The 18,881-nt window shown below is 38.6% G+C and overlaps 2 protein-coding genes across 2 annotated transcripts; one reads left to right on the top strand and one right to left on the bottom strand.

The window, feature by feature from the left end:
• Positions 1-1,472: 1,472 nt before the first annotated feature.
• On the bottom strand, positions 1,473-5,602 carry LOC139131169 (uncharacterized). Its single transcript, XM_070697139.1, has 5 exons — positions 5,513-5,602; positions 4,499-4,621; positions 3,471-4,020; positions 2,021-2,217; positions 1,473-1,603 (listed from the first exon to the last, which is right to left on the bottom strand). The coding sequence occupies exons 3-5, from the start codon at positions 3,955-3,957 to the stop codon at positions 1,586-1,588; spliced, it is 702 nt and encodes a 233-aa protein (XP_070553240.1). The 5' UTR covers positions 3,958-4,020; positions 4,499-4,621; positions 5,513-5,602; the 3' UTR covers positions 1,473-1,585.
• A 4,663-nt stretch (positions 5,603-10,265) lies between these two features.
• LOC139132161 (cAMP-dependent protein kinase catalytic subunit alpha-like) lies at positions 10,266-17,373 on the top strand. The gene is made up of 8 exons (XM_070698550.1): positions 10,266-10,338; positions 11,114-11,216; positions 11,898-12,024; positions 13,505-13,586; positions 14,346-14,529; positions 14,767-14,905; positions 16,390-16,497; positions 16,648-17,373. The coding sequence occupies exons 1-8, from the start codon at positions 10,266-10,268 to the stop codon at positions 17,098-17,100; spliced, it is 1,269 nt and encodes a 422-aa protein (XP_070554651.1). The 3' UTR covers positions 17,101-17,373.
• The last annotated feature ends 1,508 nt before the right edge of the window (positions 17,374-18,881 follow it).

Below are 18,881 nucleotides of genomic sequence, written 5' to 3'. Positions count from 1 at the left end.
TATCTCTATCATTAAAGTTTGTCCATTATTTCATTAACTGTGTAACATCTCTTGTTTACATGTTAGCATTATTCAAAACTGTATGTATATCCAAACTGATCACTGCAGTCTCGGACTTTAAAGCCTTTTTCCCTTTGAACATTTGTTTTAGGGAGGGGTAGGGGAGAGTTTGATATAAACAAATTTTGTCTGAGCTACCTACCCCAAAGATTTCTGGTCTTACAGATGTATATATGGAATATAGTTTTGAAATTTCTGACCATATACCAGGACTTGTATCTACCATATTCACGAATTTCAGCATGTTATTTTTTCCCCCTTTTTCGGAAGAGGAAACCCTCCATTAATATATGTCCATCAGCTAACCCTGATCCCTTCTCGCTTGCAGTTTATTGGTCCAAGTAAAATCAAGCACCGTGGTACCCATCATAATTATTTTGAGTCTGAATATTGGATTCATTCTCCCTTCAAGCAGCTATTTCCAGTTGAGACATCAATGTCCCTCAGAAACTCGTTGACGTTCTTAGGGAAGCTATGAATTTGGACTTTGTAACAGACCGTCTCAGATTGTCACATAAATTCAAAAGCAAAATTCCCTCACTTTTCGGGGAGAGGGTTTGGCCTCCACTCAATTTGTGAACTTCACTTTCACACTTTTCCTTTGTGATCATGTTCTTTTTACAATGTGTGTAAAAATAAACAACTGCACACTCATTAGACTGAAAGATCCATTGGTCGAGGACGCTCTCTACACTCCCCTCGAGCAACGGATCTTTCAGTCCACACACTCAAATACAGCAACTGTTTCCATGTGCACAAAACTGACATGCATCATAACAAAAGGAAAGGTGGCACACCTGAGGGAACGTTCAGCCTGTTATGAAAACAATTTGCCTTTCTCAGTGGGCCCTTCCACACCTCTGTGAAGCAACTGAACCCCCTAGGATAATATTTACTTGTAATATGGTCAAGATGAGAGACCAGTAATCTTCAGTCTTACCAAAACTGGTACACAAAAAGTAAACGACCATGAAAATAACAAATATACTGTATATATTATTTAATAAATATCTTATTACAAAATTAGAATTGCTTTCTGTCATAAAAGGAGTATGACAAAAGCACTGCAAAAAATATATGCAATATATACAAATATGAATTCAAATTGAAGATACGCAAACTGATCAATTAATTCTGGCTACTTTAAATAGCGTTTGTCCTGTGCCTGGGGGAAATCTGTGATAATGAAAATTTGGTCCACTGCCTGAGACTGTAATGACTCACTTCATCGGCAAAGTCGTTGTTTAAGGTATCAAGAATTGCGTGAAGACATGATGACTTTGATAATTTCTGCTATGAGTCCTGTAGAGCTGGTGTGGAACTGTGGTCCTTTGTAGAATACTTTGTAAACAAGTATTCTACTGAAGCAGATAGATATGTTTTCAGCTGATGTTGTCAGTCCCACATTCTGTGAACTTGTGTTATATTGAAACACAAGGTCCTATAGATACATCTGTTGTCAGTTGATGGCGCTTCACATGGCATGGCATTCGGAAAAATTTTCCCGTTCCTCGTTTGAAGGATTTCAGTTGTCAGTGCTTTCCTGTCAGTGAGAGATGAACAAGAACATTAAAAAATATTGAACCAAGAGTACCCTGAAAACTTTATTTATCCAATCAAATATATAGTAAAGCATTGAACAGAATCATATTGCAACATACTGTAGGTTACAGGTATGTATACTTTCAGGAATACCAAGGGTTGTATGAAATAGACTATTGCTAGGATTTCTTCGGAAGATGTTTTAAAAGTCTGATGCAAATTACCATAACCAACAGGATTGCATTGACAGTTATTAAAGTGACCAGTATGTTTTGTACATGATGGTTGAGGTACAGGCAGTTCACAGAAACATTTACAGTCAAAATATGCAGCAAATACCGCCATAGTGATGAATGTGACAATGATAGTATAGGGGCTCTCTCTTTACAACAGGAAGCATATGCAATGAAAAACTTACTTGTGGCCTGATGCACTTGGTGAACCATCTAAGAATTCTCTGGACCCTTGACCTGTGACGTCTACGAGGTTGCTTGGTAACCTGTTCAGAATCAACAATCTGCATTGACTTGGCCTCTCTCACTGAAAGTTTGTCATCTGAACTGTGACCCTTGACATCATGCTTGACAGGAGAATCGTGTTTGAATGACATGAAATCTGTTTGGGGTAAAAGAAAAAGCAGAGCACACTTTGGTGTTTGTATGCATTACGTTCACGTCTTTATAAGACAGATTATTACCGTCATGCCCAAGTAAAAGCGCCTATATCAGTACCTTCTCATTATTTTTTTTGCCAGTAAAGATAAAATGCAATTTGGAACAGATATTCAGACTCCTAAACTTTTATGATACATTTTTGATCTACCATTTGTGGACTCAGTTTGAAGCTTACAGAGTAAAAAGTTTTTACGGGCTTAATTTTGCAAGAATCAAAAATTTTACCCCATAAAGTTAACACAGGGATGGCGGCCATTTTGAATTTATAGAATCAATAAATATTGTGTACTTCATTTCTCTAGTACCAAATTTTGAATCCCTGATTCTCAACCCAAAATTTTTATTCTTCATTTCAAATGGGAATGCTTTTAAGTTTCCTACAGAAAGATATATAGTGAAAGTTAAGTCTTTCAATTTTGATGCATGTACTACTTTAAAAGGCTAGCAGTTGTAACTTTTGGCAATTTTTCACTAGTTTTGATTTGCATGTCAATCGCAAATTCTTGTTGTGCTCCCAAAAGCAAGTTGAAATACCTATTATTTAACTTGTCAATGTGGCGTCTATTCACATAAAGTGCACTTTACACTTTACAAAACCAACGTTGAAATTGTTTACTTATGAATTCTAATGACATCCAGACCAGAATTCACTTGCCGCAATGGCAATGCAGTTTATCCATGTACAGACTAAATAGTTGACAAGCTGAATACCGAGTACCTCAACATGCTTTTGGAAGTAGAATAAGGAACTGCAGTTGACATAAGAAAAAAAATGGTGAAAAATAAAATCAAACAGCTGGTCCCTTTAATTCAAAGAAATCTTTCCTGAGTCAAGTTGGACTTCAGAGGCACACAACAGTGACAGCCCTCTGAGAAAGGAACCCCCTCCCCTAGTAAATAACAATACAAGTTAGGAACACTTGTATGCAAACATTTGGAAAACTTAACTTCATTTCAATTTTGCCAGCTGCACGTACATTAATCTGCTGATGTGCAGTGTCCTAAGAAGATTATATCTGATTGGTCAATTGTTACTATTCACAGCAACTTAGGGAGTCTATTTGTATTATTTTATTATAACGGTAAGATTCAGCCAACCAATTAGATATCAGCTTCCCAGATGCTGCACATCAGCCCACATGAATTACATTGGACTCAAGGGCTAACTGGAAAAGCCATGGCATCTGTACAAACCTGATACCATTGATTCTTTGTCAAGTTTATGGTTCTCTGAAGGAACATTTTCAGCAATGTGTACTGATGCAGAGTCCGCCAACTGCTCAACTGAATCAATGCTTGATTGCAAGCTGGTGTTCTCAATACCACTGTCTGATTTTGAGGATGAGGCTGAGGCAGTGCTGCTTTTGGGATCGATGGCAGAGCCATCTGAATCTGAGCCTGAAGCTGAGTTTTGCACTTCTTCCTCACAACTGAAGTATGATGATGTTGATGACAGTGACTGCATCGATGATGATGTCACCAGTTCATGGGTCAGATCCTCGTTACAGCTGCTGCCGTCCAAAGACGAATCACTGACAGATGACGCAAGACTGCAATCATCCACTTCAACATCTTGATTGTCGCTTTCTGAAGATTTGATCTCGACAACACTCGCTGTCAAAGGCATTCTCTGCTTTGATTCCATGTTCTGTTCTTCAGCAAACTTGTACAAGTTTATCATGGAACTGATGGATTAAGTCAGCTCTTGATACTGATCCTCATCAGAACACTGAACTTTCATGTTCTAAAGAAGCAAAGCGAAAGAAAAATGCATGAAAACCTACCTGAATTTGCATGATAACAATTGATTGAGTTTCATTGAAGAAAGTCTGAGCAAAGATTTAGCCTTTGTGAATTTGAAAATGCATACTATTGCAAAATTTAAAAGTGACTCCATTCTACCAAATGTACAAACAGCTGTAAAGAGTCAACTGAAAAATATAACATTCTGAGAGCACGCGTGTCATGATCAAAGTGAAAGCTGATTATATTTACTTTCACTTGACTAACTATAGAAAAATCAAACATTTTGTTCAGACTTCTACATGCAATAGCCAACACTCTATAGAAGTTGATGCAAAACTTAAACATGTTCTTTACTCAGAGTCCAGTAAGTATCAGTAAATTTGTTTTTTTTCTCAGAAAATGCAAACATGATGGTTCTGGTGGGGCACACCTGTGCCAGGATTCTTCATCAAAGGCAGTAAATACTTGTCACCTACCTGTATTGGATCATTTGTGAGGAGTTGGAATCTCAGATGTTTGTTTTCATTCTCTGAGTCTGAACTAGACTTTTCCACAAGCTTCACTGCCCGGCAGTGCATCAGCTTTGGAACTACTGCACTCTGTAATGCACAATGAAGGGAATATCATGGCATCTTGTTCTAAAAAAAAACCTAACCAACAAGGCTAGGCTATGTCTGTTGTCAATTATAAGGTAAAATGTCCACTGAAATATGTAATTTGCTGAGAAAGAATTTCACTGACAACTGCATAAGGTAGACTTACTTTGATAAAACAATGCACAATCATTCATGTAAAACAAAACCAAAATCAGGGGTAACCACCGAAAATCTTGTACTTTAGGAACAAATTATCAAATATTTACTGACTTTTGAAATTCAAAATGGCCAGCATCCATTTAAATTAATTATTTCATGAGCTTCAAAATGAACCCCCACAAGTGATACAGAAAAATAGTATTGTAAATTTTTGAGAGTTGGAATACCTGTCTCGAGGCACATTCTACCATAAAGTATGCTATAATTATCTAAATCCACGAGCACTTTGATCTCTATTTCATGTATGAGATCAATAAACTCGGTGCCGTGTGGCCAAGTCTAAAATTTAATCTTGTACTTTGCATTTCATATTTTGACGTATTCCTGTTTTTGTACTTGGCCAAGTTGTTGCAACTTACTGCATTTGGCCAAACTTCCATTTGGTTGTACGAGCAAGTATCTGAATGCAAGTTTGCTGACTTTCGATGTCAGTATGACAAGTCAAATGGAGAGTCATATTGTGAGTTTGTGGGTTCCGTGTATGAAACTTTTGGACTAGACGTACTCTGAAGTTTCCCAGGAGTATGTAAGGAAGGTTTTGTACCTCCTGTTTACGAGTTGTGTAGAGCATGCGACACGTAAGCATGAGGCATCATGCATCTTGCCTTTTCGAATGTTATCACTAGATCTTGTTCAGATAGTAGTAGTTTGTAGTTGAAAACAAGCCAGACTTACCATATCCGTGAGAGTGATAAAGAATGGATATGTCAGTTTAACAGAGTATTTCTTCCATTGCTTTGAAATGCATTTCTGTTGTATTTTAACTGTCTCTTCACAATCAACGAAAAACTTTCCAAGCTGAAATGAAAAGAAAGAAGATTTAATAGCTTACAGCAGAATGTCATGCCCTATCCAAAACCTAGCAACCTTCCTGATATCTCGGGAGGTTCCCTTTTGACAACAGTGCCCAGCAAGAATTCTACTTTGCGGGGACGTATGGGCAACAAGAGGGGATAAAACAGTAGAATTAACAACCATATCACCCTTCAACGGTGCACATAAGCAATACAATAGCGCTGTTCACGGTTACAGGTCTGTTACTAAATATAGCTGTACGCGCGCGACATCGGACACGCAGCTTGAAATGCGGACAAATTTTATCAATGTTGCATGCGTGGCTGTTTTTGCAGCTTGTACTCTGAGTCGTGAATATGTTTTTTAGTATTAACTGTTACACTAGCAGTCGCCCACTGAGATGTATTTACGTCGTTTTTGCATGCGTAATTTTCAAAAGCGTAATCTAAAAATGCGGACAAATATTTATTTTTGCATATTAATGAGAGAACAGTGACGTAAACTGTGAACGGCCCTATTTATGGATATCAACAGGTTCTGTACATTGTGCTGGAGAGGTTGTTTTACTTTACGGCAAACCGTCTGTGTGACATATAAACGTAAACGTAAGCGGAAAGTAGATTTTGTATATAATCATGTTGTGATGTATTTAGGCTTGCAAACGTTTCCACCAGCTAGCCCAGAAGAGAAAGCAGAAATGATAAATTCTGCAATTGACGGATGAAATAATCGACTGACGCGAATATAGCAGAGCACGAGCATTTATAAAGAAGGCGCTGCTCAAAGCACGATTAGTTACGAACACAAAGTGTCTAAAAGACTGACATGGGAGACAAACCGTTTTGACTTGCACGACCTCACGAGTTTGTATACACAGAACAAGCTTCTGGACATGAAAAGTCAATGTATGGGTTTTTCAGAATCTTACCCAGGTTACCAGGTATTTATGTTGTTAGATTCATTTTACATGAAACTAAAACCTATGAGTCAAAATGGTCCCTTACAAATCTTTAGTATGAGACGCCAACATGTGTCATTGTATTCATCCACATTGCTCTCAGTCTGACACCAGGTTTTAAATTAGAAGACGAACATTGCTCAGGGGTTTCCCGTTTTGAAAAACAGGAGAAGGCAGTCCGTTTAGGACAGTGGCTTGTTGGCATGGCCGTTCAGCTACATAGTGATTCCAACATGGGTATATATAAAGCTGGAATTTGTGACGTTCTGTGACTCTGTGTGAGTAGAACTAGTAGGAGTTAGAACAGTGAGAGGAAGTAATGAAAGAGGGTGTGTTTGATACTTACGTTGAAATGTCTTGAGACAATGAGCACATTTGTGTCATTAGGAAACTGTATCGTTTGTGCAGACATAGTTGCAAAGTAATAGCAGTACGGAAAATAGATCTCGGAAAATCAAGGAGGATCGCTTGCTTATGTATTCTCAGGAAGTGTCGCCACTTGTGTCAATGTTCACTTTACGTTCGAATGTTGCCATGTCGATATGACGTCAGAGAGACCGCAGAATGTACTACGTAATTTGATTGGATAAAAGTTTCAATGGCGTACCTATTTTGCCGGGGGGGGGGGGGGGGGGGGATGAGTGACCGTTGCACCGAAACTGCTTGTAGTCAACCGTTATTGTGCTGTTCGGTATTGTTGAGAGTATTCACTCTTTCGGTATTTACTAGAATGATACCAATAATTGATAATTGTTTAAACAACTATTGCCGCTGTTATTCTGGTATTTCAGTGAGTAGCACATATAATAAGTTCAGCTGCACGATCGATGTGAGAGATTCCTCTCCGGACTTTTTACGTTGATGGCGCTATGTATCTGACAGAACTGTTTCGCAGTTTGGGTGAGATACGCAGCGAAAGGCCTTTGCCAATATAAAATTAATCCCAATATAAAATTGTTTTTCCGGTAACATGCCTCTGAAAATTAGGGTAGGTAGGTCGGGAGATGTTTTAATTTTTTTCTGAGACCCATGATATACGGAAACATTTAAAGAATTTACTCGAATTTTTATTAAAAAATGAACATATGATTTTCTAGGGTAGGTCGGGTTTACGTGAAACACACATTTTTTTGTTATGATTCAGAAAAAAATGGCAGTTTGGAAACCGAATAATATCGCCGACGTATACACTTGAAAGCAGCGATGTTAACACAGGGTCCCCAGACTGGAAAACAGAACACATACAAACAGAGAATAAAGAAAATTGACAAAAATTAATCATACGTCCAAAACAAACAGTAGATTGAATAAAAGCAAATGTTAAATGAAACCAACAGAAAATACAACAACAACAAACGAACAAACTGATCCAATGTTAGACTTCGATTTGACGCATGTTTATTAAGCTTCCGATGCTGCAGCGTAGATGAGTGTGAAGGACCAAAGGGCAACGCATGGACAATAAGTCTGTTGTTTCCGGTAGTTTGTCGATTGAGAGGACAAAAGCAGATGCACAAAATGAAAGGGCACCGTGAGCTTTTTTTATTAAGAATGGATTTCTTCAATTCGCCGGGAAAGGGAAAGCAGGAGAGAGAGAGAGAGAGAGAGAGAGAGAGAGAGAGAGAGAGAGAGAGAGAGAGAGAGAGAGAGAGAGAGAGAGAGAGAGAGAGAGAGAGAGTGTGTGTGTGTGTGTGTGTGTGTGTGTGTGTGTGTGTGTGTGTGTGTGTGTGTTATCCTGTGTTAGAAGAGATGAAAACGAGTGGGGAGGTGGCATTATACCGAGTACCGAGGGACGAGACTCAATCTACCTGAAGTCAGATTAATTTTGCCAGAGCAATGCTCAAGAGAACTTAAATTTACTTATCCGAAAATTTCCATTAAACTTGCAAGCAGATCTCGACATCTTTGGAGCAAAATTATAGGAGCACTAGTTCCGCTCAGGGGAGGGCAACATTTCTCTGTGGTTGGGCAACACTTGGTTTGCGTTATGATGGTGAATTCTGCAACTTTTACGGTGAGGGGTAGGATGGCTTGAATTTGATGATGACGTGTTCAGTACAATAACACGATTCACCTGGATGGCCTGTCTTGATCGGACTGGGCACTGTTTATGGTACGATAAAATCATTTGAGAAGGAAAGGCATATAGAATGGCTTTGGGAAAGGAAAATGGTTGGCAGGAGAAACATTCAAATCACAACAAGAAAGCAGCTTTTCCTAAAGTATTTATTTGTGCAAAATACATTTGCAAAGTGCTGTCAATTATCAGATTTTGAATTTGAGTAGCTGTATGCACCTGCGTGTTCACATGAGTATACAGTAAATCAGCTAGTTTCACCTGCTTTAGACGTTACACAGTGGTAATTTTCCCTTCAGTCCGGGTGGTTCGCCGTTCATTTGCAAGATGTGGGATGTGATTTGTCCATTTATTTTATGTTTCAACGGTAGATCCACCTGTGACAATGTTCAACGAATGAATATTTCTCATAGGGGATACTCGTAGTACATGTATTTTCATCAAGGGGTGTGCGGCCAAAGTTGAAATCATCTACCCAATACTCATAAAACCCAATACTTGTATAAAACAAATACGACCAAGGATTTACTAGACGAGCTTTTGGAAATTTTCACCTTTTATTCTATTGCAGATGAAGGTTTTCCTACAGCGTGGGACATTTGCTTTGTTATCGAGCCACACTTGGGCATTTTATCAGATGAAAAATCGACCCATGTTTAGGGATATTTTCGTGAAAAAAGTGACCCATTCAGTTGGCGCATACCCGTACACCTTTCAATGGGAGTACTCCGGAATGTTTCTTTAATGTTACAAGCAGCTCTCCATCTTCTGGAGAGCTGTTGTTGATGGGAATGTTTCAGTATGCACATTTAGTGGTGAATATTCACCATGCATTCATTGTTAACTTTCTATCCGCCTCCCCGCGCGCGGGAAGAGGATCAGCCGATATTCAGCCTAACCATGACATTGAATTTCGAAATGTCTATCTTAAACCAGCCATGGATCACTGAGGCCTACATCGTTATCGCCTGCTCAGCGGTGGTCAACTTATTAGTCTTACCTAAACTGGCATAGATCATCACTAACCTCGACGATGGTCAGAACCCTGTTCAGAAAGATAGACAAATAGGCTCAAACATGTACAACTTAAAATCCACGCCCATGTTACTAAACCTAAATAAGGTTCTTCCTCTAGAGGGACCTACATTTTTGGACAATTTTGACCGATTAATAGAAAAATTATCTGCATTATATTTATGAACTGTTCATAATCGTAATGAGGGGATCCTTTGCAACCAAGAGAGTAAGCCTAGAGTATGAGAGGATTTTTCATTAATAGTAACATGGGCGAGAAACTTTAGAAATGCAAACCGAATCAGAAACGACTTAGTTGATATTGGCAAGAAATCCTGAGAGTATTTGACTAACCAAGATTTTTTTTCGGTTTGAAGTCAATAGGCTTTATAGCATTTGTTTCACATAGAGCTAAGACTGCAACTTCGATAAGTGATCTATAGTGTGGAACGAAGGCGCCTTCAACTGAAGCAAATGATGATGATCAACAAAATACATTTCCTTTCAGTATTGTACGATATGAAAATAATGCAAATGTCAAATTACATTAACGACTTTATCGTAGATTAAGTTGTCCTCAATCGATGGGCATTGAGAGCTTTACCCGGATCTATTCAAACACAGAACCTGGACAAGGAAATGCGTCTACAGTAACGTGTAAGTGAAGAGCTACCGTCCATCTTTTTATAAGTTTTACTTTGCTTGTACAATATTAGTTCAGATTTTAACAAGGAGGAATGACTTATACATTACGTTAACAGCCGTAACATCAAATTAGAAGACGGGTGTAGAGTTTGCAGGAATTACTGAGTGCGTGAGTGTAACTCTTATATTTGGCGCTACATTCGAAGGTACAGCAAATGATAGAGGCTTCCGAAAAGTCCCGATCAACAGGCGCTCCTGTATCGAACTTTCCCGAAAGACTGGTGGAAGGCGTTCGACTGCCATTCGTGATGTCACCGGCTGAAAGCGACAAAGTGAGAATGGAAAATAGAACTACTACAGTGTTAGAATACAGTTCAGTGAAGCGACATCACCATTCGAGTAGATTACTTCCAAATTAGCGCAATGTCCGTGTCTCGTATTTTCATGCTATTGCTCCCAACTTTCCTGGTTTGTGTAGGTAAGTAAACTCGACAAATACAAACAACAAAGTACAAATTCTTTTCTTCAATTGATGAGCCAATGAGTTTCGGTAGCCTCTTGTGTACCACGTATGACCAGAGTATAATCTCATATTATTTATTTCTTACTCAGCCCAAAATGTTACACTTGTCAAGATAGAATTTGATGAATTTAGCGAACGGAAAGTCCAGAACTCAAGAAAGCCCAACATATATCCGAGAACCTAAGGTTATTGCCCAAAACCCCGCCGGGAATACAACTTGCAATGTGTTGATGTTGAAAACTATATCTTGTCTTTATAAAACAGACTCCGGTGTTGGCGAGGCTAGCAATCAAGAGATTGACGGAATAAATGGTTTGATTATAGTTGATAAGGAGATAGATACAATCAAGGAATCCGATGATAACTCGTAAGTATCTGTGAGGTGTTGTTGATACCAACGATGATTCCTTTAGGGAGCCGTCATTATTTACGATTCGGGGGCTCGGGGTGAATTTCATCGGAAAATTCGACATTTCGAGTGACCCCCCGCCAAGCATGATGAATTTGAGTAACCCCTCTCAAACTCAGAAGTTTTGACTGAGCGTCCCCAAACTTATAAAACTTATACATCAATACATGTATTTGTAAATTTCATAAAAATATAGCAATAGTAAAGACCTTTCAAATCCTGGTGTACCCTGCTAGATTATCATCGGTTATCTCATGACGGTTGAAAAAGGCGAAAACAACAAAATGAAATTCAAAGTCCCCCTGTCGCATCGAAACTTTTGAGAAATTAATGTGTGCAATGGTGCAATCTGAGAGGTGTTTCAATTTATTTTGCACCAAAATTGTGTAACCCCCTCTTTCTCTTCACATTTTGAGCACCCTCCCCTTGTAGCTTTAAATATTGTGAGTGACCCTTCAGATTTCTCCGACCCCCAAGTCGTAAATAATAACGGTTTCCTTAGCAGACGTACAATTTATATGCGTTAATGAACTCGATATACAATATCTAAATAATTATACATGGCCATGATACGATCATGAAAAATAAACGTAATACTTGCGCCTATTAACCTTTCCTTTGAATATTGTCTTTGCGTAGATCGGACAACAATTTGTCAGACAGACCAAGGAGGAACAACAGACGTCGGAATGTTGTCTGGCGTTTCTTCCACCGAGTCAGGAAACGGATGAGTCGTTTGTTCGGCCGTACCCGGCAAAGTGATGAGGTAAATAGACTTTAATAACAGGAACAGCACTAGATGTAGTTAGAGAGACATGAATACACATTTCGTAAAATACAGGGATGTGGAGTTTGAGTGATACTATAGTAAGTATATAACTTGAGAGCCAAACTTGGACCGTGGACTTAATAATAATAATAATAATAATAATAATAATAATAATAAAGAATATTTATAATGCGCCTAATCTCAAAAGGGAGCTCTAGGCGCAGGACAAAATACACTATTCCTTAAAAAAGTATGTCTTGAGGGCATGGCGGAATGAAATATGTGAATCCATATGGCGTAGGTTGACAGGCAGACTGTTCCAAGTTTTCGGTCCTGAGTGGGAAAAAGACCTTTCACCAAAGGATTTTGTGGCAACACGCGGCATTCTAAAAAGACGTGTGTCAGATGAAGAACGTTGGTGTCTTGAGGGAGTATACATTTGCAAAAGGTCAGAGAGATATTGTGGTCCAGTCCCTGAAACCAAGTCGAAAAAAACTGTAGAAAGTTTGTACTGTGTACGACTAGCAATGGGCAACCAGTGCATCGATTTCAAAAGTGGTTGTATGTTGTGTGATTTTTTGCTTTATAGACAAGTCTAGCAGATGCATTTTGAACACGTTGCAATTTGTCAATGAGGTGTTTTGGGCAGCCAGAAAAAAGGCTGTTGCAGTAGTCTAAACGAGATAGAACAAAAGCAATAACAAGAGTCTGAGTGGCTTGAACAGTGAGCAGATGACGAATAGAAGTGATCTGCCTCAGCTGAACATAGGCAGCTCTGCATACATTATGTACGTGCTCTGACATGGTTAAATGGCTATCTAAAGTGACACCAAGATTTTTCTCAGATGATGAAAACTTAATAACTGCATCACCAACTAACATCGAGTCGGGAAGGGACAAATTGACTTGCAGTCTGGGTGATATGACAAGCATGGCTTCGGTTTTACTGTCGTTAAACTGGAGTTTGTTGTACTTCATCAATGTTTTGACCTCATTAATGCAATCTCGTATGGAATCTATGGCAGAGTGGATCTCATCAATTCTGGTTGCTTTGTAGAGTTGATTGTCATCAGCAAATGCATGGTGACTAACAGAATGTGACCTAACGATATTAAAAAGGGGGTTCTGTGTACAATACAAACAAAATGGGCCCTAAAACGGAGCCCTGAGGGACACCAAATCGAAGAGGTGACACATGTGACTTACAGCCATCAATTGAAACAAACTGTGATCTATGGGACAGATAGGATTTGAACCAGGATAGCGCACAATAAGTGATTCCAAAAGAGTGTTCAAGTCGATGAAGGAGGATTTCGTGATCTAAAGAGTCAAACGCAGCGGGGGCTTTCAATAGCAGAAATAACAACGTTTGAATAGGCAAACTGGATTTCTTCTTTAAACAGAGTAATAAGAAATCAAAATAGTACAAGACACGGTTCTATTATTTATTTTTATATATTTTCTCTTCATTTGCTAGAGTGAGTCAACTGGAACGACGGACGAAGTAAAAGTGACGAAGACAACCTCGAAAGGAAAACAGCCAAGTCAGGATGTGATAGGTTTGTGGCACACATTCTTACGGTAAAATGCGCCTCAGGCACAAATATTCAAACCTATCTTGGCCTTGCACTTGTGGTGGATCAATTTTAAGCTTATAAAGTAAATAAAGTTTTCACAAGCGAAGTTTTGTGAAAATCGGGAATGATGTTTGCCCCATACAGGTTGTACAGGGAAGGCGGCAATTTTCAATTTGAATATATTGGTGAATATTGGATGATTTGTTTCTCTCGTACCTGATGTTTATTCTTGAACTTTGAGTTGAAAGAGAATTGTTGAACGTTTGCTTGTGGAAAGTTTGAGAAACCGTTTAAAACTTTCAATTTCGTAGCGCAATCTACCTAAACGTCAAATTTTCGGACAAAAATTTCTGAGTCAGCAAATTTAGAAATAATATTATTCCTTTAACGACAAGGTATCGTCACATTTGTCACATCTAAAATTGTTTTGGCTGCACGCTTCAACATACATGGTGATATGAAAAAAAGTATCAGATTTCAGGTATCAAACATCGATTCTTAACACTATATTTACTGTTTTCGAGGATTTGCTCAGCAACAGGGACACAGAGACGTTAAAGAGTGACGCAATTTTCGCAGCTGCTATAGGTTATGACGAGAAAGTGATCGCAAGAAATTCTTGGAGTGCGTGTGAGTGGTGTTGTTTAAGCCATACCACCGACGTGACACTTTAGAGCATTTTAGTATAAGGTGCGGACATTTGGACAATTTTCAAAATGACTATTTGATTGATTTTGACAGAAGTGGACAAGCGAGACATTTTAAATGTGATGGAGATCAAGGCCGCTGGATCGTACTCAAAATTAAATCTTGGCAGCGTCCGTGATCACAAGGATTTTTATGCCATGAAGTATCTGTCCAAATCACAACACCTAGATGAACGCACTTTTAAGGAATTCATGGAAAATGAAATCTACATGAACAGGTATGTCGGACATTTCCCTTTTTGACAACATACTTTTTTATCCAATTAATCGGAGGTACCAGCCGAAACCTTACACTTCAAAAGGAAGCTGATATCTCTTAAGCGTTTTATCAATCAAACTGTGGAAGATTTCATCCGAATAACATTATTATGCAGAACAAATATCCTTTCTTACATAAGAGAGAAACTGGGATAGAAAATTGTAAATTAGATAGTGTTAATTTTATGTTTTTGTAGAGCTCTAACCAAACTGAACAACGACAACTTTGTCCGAATGATTGGATTGTGTCAAAAGGATGACCTATCCTCGATTCTCGTCCTTGAGTACGTGCCTGGTCTGAACATGAAAGAGTATTTAGACAAGTACGGCGAAACGGTGAGTCTCCCGTAGAATCTCAGCTCACATTTCTACAACTTTAAAAACCACCAGCCGCCGGGAATGGAGTGCCGGCACTTTTAGTTGATTTCATTTGACAAAAACTGAATATTCAAACCAATCCTATCAAAATCGCTACGCACTGAATATGTTTACCTGTTCATACCTAATTCCCTATAAAACGTCTACAATCACCATTGAAATCAATAGGTTTGGCCAAAGCCACTGTAGTTTGTCCCGGATGTGCATGATGACAAGATGTAAATCATTTATTCATTTGAAGTCTGACAGAGACTTTTGGTAAATTGATATCTGATTGTATGTGATTGATAAGTGGACAACAATTGCGGGACAGGTTTTCCAGTATTGTAGATTATGAAAAATTATATCAAATTTGTATTTTACTGATATGTAAACATAATTCTGTATTTTACTGATATATGTAGACGTATGGGTAGGCGGAGAGGAGGGGCAGCATTGTTGTAGAAACAATTATCTCTAATGTCTCTTCTCACATCCTCTTAGACGTTTTAATTGATTCAACTTTAAGTTGGGATGTTCACGTTGATAACCTGTGTAAGAAACTTTCTACCAGAATTGGTATCATTCGCAAACTACGTCCATTTGCCACTACGAGTACTCTTTTGGTTGTGTACAATGCACTGTTCCTTTCTTTGATTGATTATTGTTGCACTGTTTGGGGCAACACTTCGAAGTCAAATCTTCACCGTCTTTACAAACTCCAGAAGAGGGCTGGAAGAGTAATTTTAGGGGTTGACATGAATGTTCCCTCACGAACTATCTTTTTAACTTTGGACTGGTTACCGATTGACCTACGTATTGTCTATTTCACCGCGTTATCGACATCCAAATCACTGAATGGCATTGCACCCCTTATTTGAATGACGTTTTTCATCGAATTTCATCAAACACCCGTAATGCCAGTCATGGAAATTTGTGTGTTCCAAAATTCAAGACTACCACAGGTCAAAAGTTTTTCTCTTTCCGTGTTGCGAGTACTTGGAATACAATTCCCCCTGCGATTAGAAATAGCTCAACTTTACTCACTTTCAAAGTATGACGAAGTTTACAAATGAGGGTTCAGATTTAGATTAATCTTTTTCTTTTGTTGCAATGAAGATGTTACTCATTCTTATTCTTAATGTACATGTACATTATATTTGCTATTTATACGCATGTACTTTTTTCGAGCTCTCAGAGGGCTCTGATGTAAATTACAATATGATTTGTAACTCAGATTACCCTCTTTAAATAAAGTCTAATAATAATAATAATAATAATAATAATAATAATAATAATAATAATAGTGTCGGTAGTTCAGCGGACTCACAATCTCACCATGTTGAGTTTGAGACCTCTTTATCGCAAGGATCGGTCCTACACCTTATTTACTCTGTGATTGGATTTTCAACGTGTGGACATTTGATTGACAAAAAGTATGTTACATCATCTTGATTTTGTAGTTGCCTCTTGTTGGAAAGTACGAAATCATGTTGAAGGTGACCAACGCCTTGAAAGCCCTCCACGGAATCGGAATTATCCACAACGATTTGAAGTTATCGAACATTCTTGTAAGTATGATAAATTCTTCATTGTATCACTATGTTACCGGACCACATATTGTACCTTTATTTAGGTCGCTATTTAGGGAAAAACACTGATATCGATAGGGCTATAGGCAACGTTAAGTCTTGATTTTTATCTCATATTTGCTTTTGTAGTTGCAACGACCAGAAATGAAAGTCAAACTGACCGACTTTAGGTTCAGTTGCTACGCCAAGTCTCCCAAGTTCAATGGTGCGGGGTCACTCATGTACGCTGCACCGGAACTGTTCAAGTTTGAAGTTCCGCCATGCAACAAAGCCAAGGATATGTGGGCACTAGGATGTTGCATGGCTCAGATCGTCACCTTGAAGACGGCCCACGATGAACAGCGTATTGACGGGGACATCATGGAAGAAATCATAGCAAAGGTTGAAAATGGCGAGGTGGTTATTCCTCTAAACATCGCCATGCTGGAGGAGGGCCAGTTTAAAAATCTATGTCAGCGTTGTTGTGACATGCAACCAGCAAACCGACCAAACGCAAAGAAAGTGTATCACCAGGTGAAGAAATTGCTTGCAAAAGAAAAAGAAGAGCAAAACAAGGAATATTCACTTCCATTACCGTATTAATCTGTGTACAGAAGACCGTACAGAAGATTATTTGAACATCATAGTATATAGTGCAGTCAAGAAGGCAGAATAGGCCTTGTTGCTTTGTCGATAAAATCCACTACTGGTGTTTTCCATCGGCGTCCGATTATCATCCATACGGTCCCACCGTTGGCAAATATAACGAGGACAATTTTTTGCCTGACGGTGACTGGTCAGATACAAAATTTGTACGTTGTTGTTGTCACAGCTTTTTGCAGTTTTTTTTATTTATTTCTCTGTCGATTTGAAAAACGTAAACGCCTTTAATCAAACTATCCACCGTAAGACCGATAAGTCTGCGGTACTCGTGTTAAGGTCAAGCTGAATACCAGTTCACGCAGGTCAAGGAAGTTTTGTCCCAATTCTGACACTAAACCCAAAATATCAGGTACAATAACGGACAATAAATGTCGGAGGTATTTAGCGATAATTCGATGATGTTGTTTATTTGACCGTAAACACTGAATAAAGTTGCTTCGCTTTCTTGGTGATAAAAAGCGTGTCAAACCTTTCTTTCTTTAATATACTACCAGAGGCGCCCTACGTCACAAGCAACTGTAACTGCGATATGCGAGTTGACATCCATTGGTCATCTTGGTCTTGGTGTTCACTAGATCACACAATATCTATGTCTTCTGACATAAATTTGTGCCCATTTTACACATTTATGCAAATCAGAACCATTGCTGTATTGAGAATTTGAAAAGACGCAAAAGTTTCTACCAGACTTCAACTAAATTTTTTTTAACTTTTGCTTTCATGCTTTCATCAGATACCGGACTTGATTACGTAACATTTTGCTTCTTGACGTTCCGAATTTATTAATTCAAGAACGATAACTTGCAACTTCGTTGCACCTCTGGCGGGAAAATATCAAGAAATGGGATATATTCATTAAGGTTGCAATGGCTTCCAGTTCATAAGCGAACCGAGTTCCAACAGAATGTTTGACTGTTAATTATACGATATTTGCTTAATGTTACTCAAAAAACGCTTAGCCTTCGAGCTCCTGGTGGCACCCCTTGGACCAGGGTACTTTCTTTTCGAAGACGCAATCTGTCTGTACCAAGAGATTGATAAGACAACTTCTCTTTGTTTGCATTTAAGAAGTTTTTTATCTGTAGAAATCATAATGTCATAATGTACGTGGTAAAATTTAAATGCTGCAGCTATATTAAAGTGTTCGTGCATGAAGTACATTGTTTGTAAACAAGAAAGTCGCACAGGCGCAGTTACGACGACCCCTCCCTTTAATCGTTTTGTTAAATTACAATACGAATACAAACGACTTTAGCCAACAGATAGAACTATAAAACTTCCCAGGAGGTGTAAGGAGAATTTACATCAGTAAAACACTGCTAAATTACAGAAGTGGAAGGATCTGTGATCCCGTCGTAGAGGGCAGAGGAGAAAATAATTGTTTCTGTAGTCATGGGCTTCTTCCTAAAGTTGCGGCGACGAGGTGCATTGTTTTTTATTTTTCAATATTTTAAAGTTCTGGTGTGTCAGTCTGTTTTCCAACCATCACAGTTTATTTTCCGTTCTCGCGAGCAAGAGCGCCATGAATTCCGCTCCGCCGACCTACGCCTCTTTAGCTAACTCAGAAGCCAGCTGTTGCCGTAAAGGGGCACGTCTTTACGACGATGTTAATTTTCGTGTGTTGTATTGGATTCTGGTGATTTGATTGATGGCAGAAGATACGCTTTGTATAAAAAAAACCCACACACTGTCTTGTGACTTTGACATTTTCTTCATCGTAT

Source organism: Ptychodera flava, chromosome 4, assembly GCF_041260155.1.
Source record: "Ptychodera flava strain L36383 chromosome 4, AS_Pfla_20210202, whole genome shotgun sequence".
Taxonomy (NCBI): Eukaryota; Metazoa; Hemichordata; class Enteropneusta; family Ptychoderidae; genus Ptychodera; species Ptychodera flava.
This window is presented reverse-complemented; position numbering and strand designations above follow the sequence as displayed.

Coding starts and splice junctions, on each gene's coding strand:
- LOC139131169 (XM_070697139.1), bottom strand. CDS start 3,957: ATGATAAACTTGTACAAGTTTGCTGAAGAACAGAACATGGAATCAAAG. Junction 2,218..3,470: donor CAAAGAATCAATGGTATCAG/GTTTGTACAGAT, acceptor TACCCCAAACAG/ATTTCATGTCATTCAAACAC.
- LOC139132161 (XM_070698550.1), top strand. CDS start 10,266: ATGGGCATTGAGAGCTTTACCCGGATCTATTCAAACACAGAACCTGGA. Junction 13,587..14,345: donor GCCAAGTCAGGATGTGATAG/GTTTGTGGCACA, acceptor TGATTTTGACAG/AAGTGGACAAGCGAGACATT. Junction 14,530..14,766: donor AATGAAATCTACATGAACAG/GTATGTCGGACA, acceptor ATGTTTTTGTAG/AGCTCTAACCAAACTGAACA.